We start from the raw sequence: 8,021 nt of genomic DNA on the forward strand, positions 1-8,021 counted from the left end.
CGGGCCGGTGGTGCCCTTGGAGCCTCACTGTGCCCCTCTCTGCCCCACGCAGGTCCCGGTCTCACCTTCCCTGACCCCCATGTCAGCAACTGCTCGGCCAAGCGGCACGCGGGGGAGGAGGAGGTCAGGATGCGCGTGAAGCCCCCGGGCCCAGTGGTAACGACCAGCGTTGTGCGTGGCTCACCCGACTACGTCCGAGAGCCCAAGTTCTACCCACCGGGACACCCGGTGCAGCGGCCCCCGGCCTGCCCGGCGGAAAAGGCCTTATCCTGCAGCGTGCTGAGCTTCCCTGAGGGCTCGTGCCCTGCGCTCAGCCGGGAGCACCAGGCAGGCTCGCTGCTGCACGGCGACCCGGCCGACCGGTGCCAGAGCTTGCACGGGGGCACCAAGGCAGCGGAGGACTTGCTGGGCTGTGCCGGCGAGCCCCGGATCCTGGGGGGGAGCGCGGAGGAGGCAGCCGCCTGTGATCGGGCGCCTAAAACCTTCCCCAACGCGACGCTGGCCTCGGGCCGCTGCAACATCGACAGCATCCTCGCCTTGCTCCGGAGCAAGTGCGGCAACGGGCACATCAACCTCCACCCCGTGGTGCAGCTCATCGACATCATGAAGGACCTCAACCGCCTCTCCGAGGACCTCAAGAGCAGCGGGGTGCACTTGGACTGCGGCAGTCTCCGCGGTGGTGGCGGCGGTGGCCACGAGGACAGCCGCCTCCTGCCCGCCGACCGTGACCTCCAGTACAGCTTCTTCTCCTCGCCCTCCCTGGCCAACAGCATCCGCAGCCCTGAGGAGCGGGGAGTGCTCTGCAAAACCGAGCCTTCGCGGCACCCACGGCCCCCGGCCCGTGATGGAGAAGCTGATGGCGGTGGGGGGAGTGCCCCACAGCCCCCCGGCCACAGCGGGGGTGTGGGGGGGAGCTCCAAAGCGCCGGCAGAGGAAGCCGGTTGCTCCCAGCCTGATGCCGGTGATTACTCGGACCTGGCCGAGGCGGACATCCTTAACGAACTGGCCTCCCTGGCGTGCCCAGGGACACAGCTGCTGGAGTCGCAGGCGATGGAGCCGCAGCCCCAGTTGCTGCCAGCCCAAGAGCTGGACTCCCAGTCCCGGCTGCTGGATTCCCAGTCCCTCGAGTCGCAGCCTCAGCTGCTCGATTCGCAGAGCCTGGAGCCGCTGCCGGAGTCGCTGGAGCTGCAAAACCTGGAGCCATTGGGGTTGCAGTCGCTGGAGCCGCTCTCTGAGTCACTGGAGCTGCAGTCGCTGGAGCCCCTGTCCGAGTCGCTGGAGCTGCAGTCGCTGGAGCCGTTGGCAGAGCCACTGGGGCTGCAGACGCTGGAGCCACTGCCCGGGGCGCTGGAGCCCCCGCTGCTGCCCGCCGAGCCCTCGCTGCTGGAGCCGCAGCCGCTGGGGCCCGTGTCGGAGCTGCTGGAGGCGCAGCCGGGTGCCGGGGACCCGCTGCGGCCCCACGGGCTGCAGCCCCGGCTAGGGGGGTGTCCCCTGGGCAGCGTGGTGAAGCGGGGCCCCTGCGGGGGCCGGGGGGCCGGGCGGTGTGGCGAGGACCACCGCAAGTATGCCCTGCGCCGGACAGACAAGCCAAAGATGCTGTGCCGCCGGAGGAGGGCAGGGCGAGGGCGCCGGGCGGACGTCACCCCCGAGAGCCGCGTCTTGTCCCCCCTCGCCCTGCCCGCCGAGGTGCCTCCTGGGTCCGAGGAGCCCAGCACACCGCTGCTGGCCCCCCCACCACCGCCCCCCAGCACCCTGGACCCCGACGAGGTACCCAAGCCCCCCGTGACGGGGAAGAAGAGCAAGTGCCGGGGGGTGAGGAAGATGGTGGTGAAGATGGCCAAGATCCCTGTGTCCCTGGGGAGGAGGAACAAGACCACCTACAAGGTGTCATCGCTCAGCAGCAACCTGAACCTGGAGGGCAAGGAGCTGGCGGCCAGCAGCTCCATGGAGCCCACGCCGCTGCTCAAGATGAAGAACAACGGGCGCAACGTGGTGGTGGTCTTTCCCCCCGGCGAGATGCCCATCATTCTGAAGCGTAAGCGAGGCCGGCCTCCCAAGAACCTGCTGCTGGGCCAAGCCAAGCCCAAGGAGCCCACCCCGGAGGTGAAGAAGAGGAGGAGGAGGAAGCAGAAGCTGGCCTCGCCCCAGCCCTCCTACATCGCCGACACCAACGACAGCAAGGCCGACTACTCGGACGTGCTGGCCAAGCTGGCCTTCCTCAACCGGCAGAGCCAGTCCTCGGGGCGCTGCTCGCCGCCCCGCTGCTGGACCCCCAGTGAGCCCGAGTCCATCCACCAAGCCCCCGACACCCAGAGCATCTCCCACTTCTTGCACCGCGTCCAGGGCTTCCGCCGGCGCGGTGGCAAGGCAGGGGGCTTCGGTGGGCGCGGGGGGGGGCATGCCGCCCGCGCCGCCCGTTGCTCCTTCAGCGATTTCTTCGAGGGCATCGGGAAGAAGAAGAAAGCCCCCGCCGCCCTCCACGCTGACCCCGTGCACCCGCGCAAGCGGGGCCGGCCGGAGCCCGACCCCGTGGGCAAACCCAAGCGAAAGCGACGGGCCCGCAAGAACGGGGCACTCTTCCCCGAGCCCAACCCTGGGCAGAGCTTCGGCGACAGCGCTGCTGAGTGGGCTGGTGGGGAGAAGGGCAGCCCCTGGGCCCCCCACCATGGCCACCCTGGTGGCCAGGCCGGCCGCAATGGTGGCTACCAAGGGGCCGAGGCGAGACCTTTCCACGCCGCAGGGCTGGAGTCGGGCTCCTCCAGCCGGGCCAACTTCTACGCCGGGAGCGCGCCGTCCTCGCAGACGGAGGCTGGCCCGGAGAGGCACAGCCTCTTCACCGGCTACTTTCGCTCCTTGCTGGACTCGGACGACTCCTCCGACCTGCTGGACTTCGCCCTCTCAGCCTCCCGCTCCGAGTCCCGCAAGTCGGCGGCTGCCTACACGGCCCCTCCGGCCGCCCTGCCGGGCCAGCGTGGCCTGGCCGCCTACCCGGCCCGGGGTGGCAAGGTGGCGGCGGCAACCCCCGGCACCGAGGCCGCCTTCCACGCGGCGATGCAGGGCCGGCCCGCCTTCCCACCCGGCCGTGCCGCCGCCGCTGCTGGCTACGGGGTGGCCCAAGGGTCCTCGGAGTGCCGGGGGGCTGAGGCTTTCCCCAAGCTGGCGCCGCCCTCGGCTGTCTCCCGGTCGCCCACGACTCACCCGGCGGCCAGCGGCACCCCCGGCTACTCCCCGTACGGCAGCTACGGCACCGGGCAGAGCGTGGCACCCGCCAGCGTCTTCCCACCGGGGAAGCAGTACCCGTCGGCCCAGGACTGCCCCAACAGCAAGGACTGCAGCTTCGCCTATGGCAGCGGCAGCAGCCTCCCGTCCTCCCCCAGCAGCGCCCACAGCGCCGGCTACGCGCCGCCGACGGCCGGCCCCAGCCTGCCACTGGGCAAAGCCGCCTTCTTCAACAGCGCCGAGCAAGGCGGGCAGTTCTCCAGCGCGGCACACACCCCCTTGCGCTGCGATAGCCGCGCCAGCACCGTCTCGCCCGGCGGCTACATGGTGCCCAAGGGTTCGGCCTCCTTCCAGCCCTCGCCCGAAAATTGCCGGCAGTTCCCCAGCGCCGCGCCGTGGGCTTTCCGGCAAGGCTATGGTGGGTTGGACTGGAGCTCGGAGGCCTTCAGCCAGCTGTACAACCCGGGCTTCGAGTGCCACCTCAACGAGCCCAACGTCATCCTGGACATCTCCAACTACACCCCACAGAAAGCCAAGCAGCAGACGGTCTCGGAGACCTTCTCTGAATCCTCCTCTGACAGCACCCAGTTCAACCAGCCGGCCAGCTACCGGCGCGCCAACAGCGAGGCCTCCTCCAGCGAGGGCCAGTCCAGTCTCTCCAGCCTGGAGAAGCTGATGATGGACTGGAATGAGGCGTCTTCCGCCCCGGGCTACAACTGGAACCAGAGCGTCCTCTTCCAGAGCAACTCCAAGCCCGGTCGAGGCCGACGGAAGAAGGTGGACATGTTCGACACCTCTCACCTGAACTTCTCCTCCTCTTCTTCCTCTTCCTCCGTGTATCCCTCCAAGAGGAGCACGGGACCCCGCCAGCCCCGGGGTTCCCGGGGGGCTTGTGCCTCCAAGAAGGAGAGGGGGACGGGCAAGACCAAGTTCCCCACCAAGTCGCAGGCGGTCAACCCCCTCTTCCAGGAGAGCACGGACCTGGGCTTGGACTACTACAGCGGGGACAGCAGCATGTCCCCTCTGCCCTCCCAGTCCCGGGGCTTCGGGGTGGGCGAGCGGGACCCCTGCGATTACGCCGGCCCCTACTCCATGAACCCCTCTACCCCCTCAGATGGGACCTTCGTCCAGGGTTTTCAGAGCGACTCCCCCGGCCTGGGGCAGCCGGATTTGGAGAGCAAGCACTTCCCTGCCCTCCCGCACCAGCTGGCAGCCCCCGGGCAGCAGACTGTCTTCGAGGCCAGCTTGCAGAAAGCCTTCTCGCCCAACTGCTCCCCAACCTTGGCCTTCAAGGAGGACCTACGGGCAGGCAATATCCGTAAGCTGCCTGCCTGCGACTCGCTCAAACACAGCATGCAGGGGGGGGCCCTGCCACACGCCCCCCACCTGGCTTGCCGCGATCTCCCCATGCCTCAACCGCACTACGACTCCCCCAGCTGCAAAAACCCCCCGTACTGGTATTCCCCCAATGCCAGCACCCGTAGCCCCTCGTACGACGGCAAAGCGGGGGCCAGTATGCTGGTAGACTTCATGGGCAGGACGGACCCCTCGTGTCTCAACCCCCACTTGAGCAGCCCAAGCGGCACCCACCCCTCCAAGGGCGAGAAGGAGCCCTTGGAGATGTCCCGGGCTCACCACCGAGGACCCTACGCTTGTCCCTTGATCAATGACTTGAACATCTCCCCCGTACCGAGAGACTCAATGCTGCAGCTGCAGGACAACTACAGGTACCCCAGTTTTGCACCCCAAGGGCACCCCGTCATGGCCCCCACCCAGAAGAGCGGGTTTTTGGGACCCATGGTAGAGCAACAACATCCCGAGGACACTTTTACGGTCACCTCATTGTAGTGTCTGCTGACGTGCCAACCGGACAACGAGGTTTTGTTACAGGGTAGGTGGGGGAGCCCCTCGGGGCAAGGGGGAGGGGGTGGCAGGGGGGGACGGGGCACCCCCGGGCCCCTTTCTCATCATGTTCCCCCCCCCTCCGTGTTGTGTTTTTTTTTTTTTCAGAGGTAATTTAGCCAGCACTTTTTTCTGGAACACTTTTCAAGTTCTGTATTTAACTGGGATTGGAATCGTTTGTTTGTTTTCTAAAAAAAAAAAAAAAAAAAAGGAAAAAAAAAGAAAAAAAAAGGAGAAAAAGGAAAAAAAAAGTTAAAAAATAAGTGAAACGAAAGGAAAAAAAATAATAATGGACGAAGAAAAGCCCTGTTTTTTTCCCCACTCCGCACTCAAACCCGCTCCACCTGCCAACCACCTGGCTCTGCTTCCCGGACTGTGCCCCCACCTCCCGCCCCGCAGCAGGACAATCGGACGGACGGACGGACGGACGGCACTGGCCCCCACCGAGCCCAGGGCAGGGGCGCAGGCAGGGAGGGCAGCAGGCGGCCGTGGGGCCTGGGGGTCAGCGGCGGGGTCCCCCCTGCCCGCAGCCTGGCCGGGGGGTGAGGGCAGCCCCCTTGGCCGCCCCGGGGCGGGGTGTCTGGTTGGGGGTTGGTTTTTTTTGGTTTTTTTTTTTTTTTCTTTTCCCTCCCCGTCCGCTCGCTTGCCGGGGGTGCTTTTCTTGCCGGATGGATGCCGATGGGTGTTTAGGAGCGCTGACCCCCACCAGGCTCTGGCAGCTTCGCCAGCAGGGCTCGGAGATGCCACTGTCGCCCGGTAAGTGCCATCTGAGCCCCGTCCCCACCTGATGCTCGCTCCCCGGGGGGGGTGGGTGTGGGGCTGGGGGCCGGGATGCTGGTGGGCAGTGGGGTGCAGTGGGTGCTTCGCACTTTCCCGTGGGGTTTCTAACCCAAATGCACCCAGTGAGGTTCACCCACTGGGTGCCCATGGACCCTTCTGGGCTCTAAGCAGTTGCCCCAGGTGTTGCCCCACTGGCAAGCGTCAAACTGGGGACCCCGTCTGCCCCAGCATCTGTGGGTGGCTGGAGCCTGGGGTGGTGGGTGCTGGACCCCAAGGTGGTGGGGTGCCAGACTCCAGGGTGGTGGGTGGTGGACCCCAGGGTGGTGGGGTGCCAGAGCCCAGGGTGGTGGGTGCTGGACCCCAGGGTGGTGGGGTGCCAGAACCCAGGGTGGTGGGTGGTGGGTGCTGAACCCCAGGGTGGTGGGTGCTGGACCCCAGGGTGGTGGGTGGTGGGTGCTGAACCCCAGGGTGGTGGGTGCTGGACCCCAGGGTGGTGGGGTGCCAGAACCCAGGGTGGTGGGTGGTGGGTGCTCAACCCCAGGGTGGTGGGTGCTGGACCCCAGGGTGGTGGGGTGCCAGAACCCAGGGTGGTGGGTGGTGGGTGCTGAACCCCAGGGTGGTGGGGTGCCAGAGCCCAAGGTGGTGGGTGCTGAGCCCCAGGGTGGTGGGTGCTGGACCCCAGGGTGGTGGGGTGCCAGAGCCCAAGGTGGTGGGTGCTGAGCCCCAGGGTATGCTGCATGATGGATCCTGGGGTGTGGGGTGCTGGGCCCCAGGGTGGTGGGGTGCTGGGTGCTGGAGCCCGAGTGTGTCAGAGCTGAGTGGGGTGGGGTGCTGCAGACCCCTGGGTATGTGGGTAACAGCCTGGGGGTGCACAGGACCCCAGACCGCTGGGTACATGGGTTCCAGACCCCTGGATAGATGGGTGCCAGATCTGGGGTGGGCAGGACCCCAGACCCCTGGGTACGTGGGTGCCAGATGGGGGGGGGGGGGGTGACCAGGACCCCAGACCCCTGGGTACGTGGGTGCCAGATGGGGGGTGAGTAGGACCCCAGACAGCGGGGTGCAGCTCCATCCCCCCACCGCAGGGAGCCGGCGTGGGGAGGGCTCCCTGCCACCCAGTTACCACCAGCCCCACCGAGTGGGTGCCCTGGCGCAGTGCTGAGCCCCCGCCTCACACCTGGCACCCCCAGCCAGGACGAGGTGCTGTGGCGGGGGGACACTCACCCCTCTCTCACCTCTACCCCTCAGCCTGCCCGCCAGCCACAGCACCCCCGGCTCCACGCCCCCCACCCGTCCCAGCCACCGGAGCAGAGAGGAGAGGAGGGGGCCGCTGCCGGCGGGGTACCCCAGCCCCATCGCCCCCCGCTTCGCCCGCCGGCCCCCGCCTCGGCCGTGGCGCCGGCGCCGCGTTCTCTCTCCTCCCGGCCAGAAGCAGAGGGACTCTTTAATTTTTATTTTTTATTTTATTAATTTTCATTTTCTGCACAAAACCAGCAATTGTAAATACTTTTGAAGAAAAGAAGTAAAAAAAAAAAAAAGGTTTAAGGAAAAAAAAAAAATTTAAAAAGTTGAAAATTCACAAAAAAAAAATAAAAGGAGAGCCACGCACCAGAGGGAGAATCAAAAAGCAACCGAGAACAGACCTAAAGCAACCGAGAGGCAAATATGCAGGAGAGAAGAGCAAAAACCCACCAGTATGCACTGAGAAAAATTTATTTACAGATCGATCGACAAAAAAAAAAAAAAAAAAAAGAAAAGAAAAAAAAAGTAACAATAACCTATTTATTGTATATAATGTTTTATTATAAATCGTGTCTTGTATATTGCATTCTGTACATCTGCTGTGGTTTTGTGGTGTGCAACTTCCGCATGGGTTCCTTGGGTTTCCGTTGCCTTTTTTTAATGACGATGACGATGATTTGAGTTTTATTTTTATTATTATTAAGAAGAACGAGGCGGGTTTTTTTTGGCAGTACACACCCAAAGATCCAAATTTGTATAAAAAAAAAAAAAGGAGTTTAAAAAAAAAACAAACAAAAAAAATTAAAAAAAAAAAAAGAAAAAAAAAAAAAGGAGAAATCAATCACATACCCTCTTGGTGGGGAGGGGGAGCCGGGAGG

At 64.5% G+C, this 8,021-nt stretch overlaps 1 protein-coding gene across 7 annotated transcripts in view; it reads left to right on the forward strand.

Moving 5' to 3' along the window:
• The window catches only part of AHDC1 (AT-hook DNA binding motif containing 1), a 52,731-nt gene extending 45,255 nt beyond the window's left edge, over positions 1 to 7,476 (forward strand). For 4 of the 7 annotated variants that reach the window (XM_080379167.1, XM_080379166.1, XM_080379169.1 and 1 more), the window contains 2 exons: positions 53 to 5,110; positions 5,230 to 7,476. In XM_080379167.1, the coding sequence (XP_080235293.1) occupies positions 53 to 5,067 (5,015 nt within the window). In that variant the 3' untranslated portion in view covers positions 5,068 to 5,110; positions 5,230 to 7,476. The remainder of the gene's footprint in view (positions 1 to 52; positions 5,111 to 5,229) is intronic. The other 3 variants (XR_013926720.1, XR_013926721.1, XR_013926722.1) reach the window with 3 other exon arrangements.
• Positions 7,477 to 8,021: the final 545 nt, after the last annotated feature.

Source organism: Falco punctatus, assembly GCF_963210335.1.
Source record: "Falco punctatus genome assembly, chromosome: 3".
NCBI lineage: Eukaryota > Metazoa > Chordata > Aves > Falconiformes > Falconidae > Falco > Falco punctatus.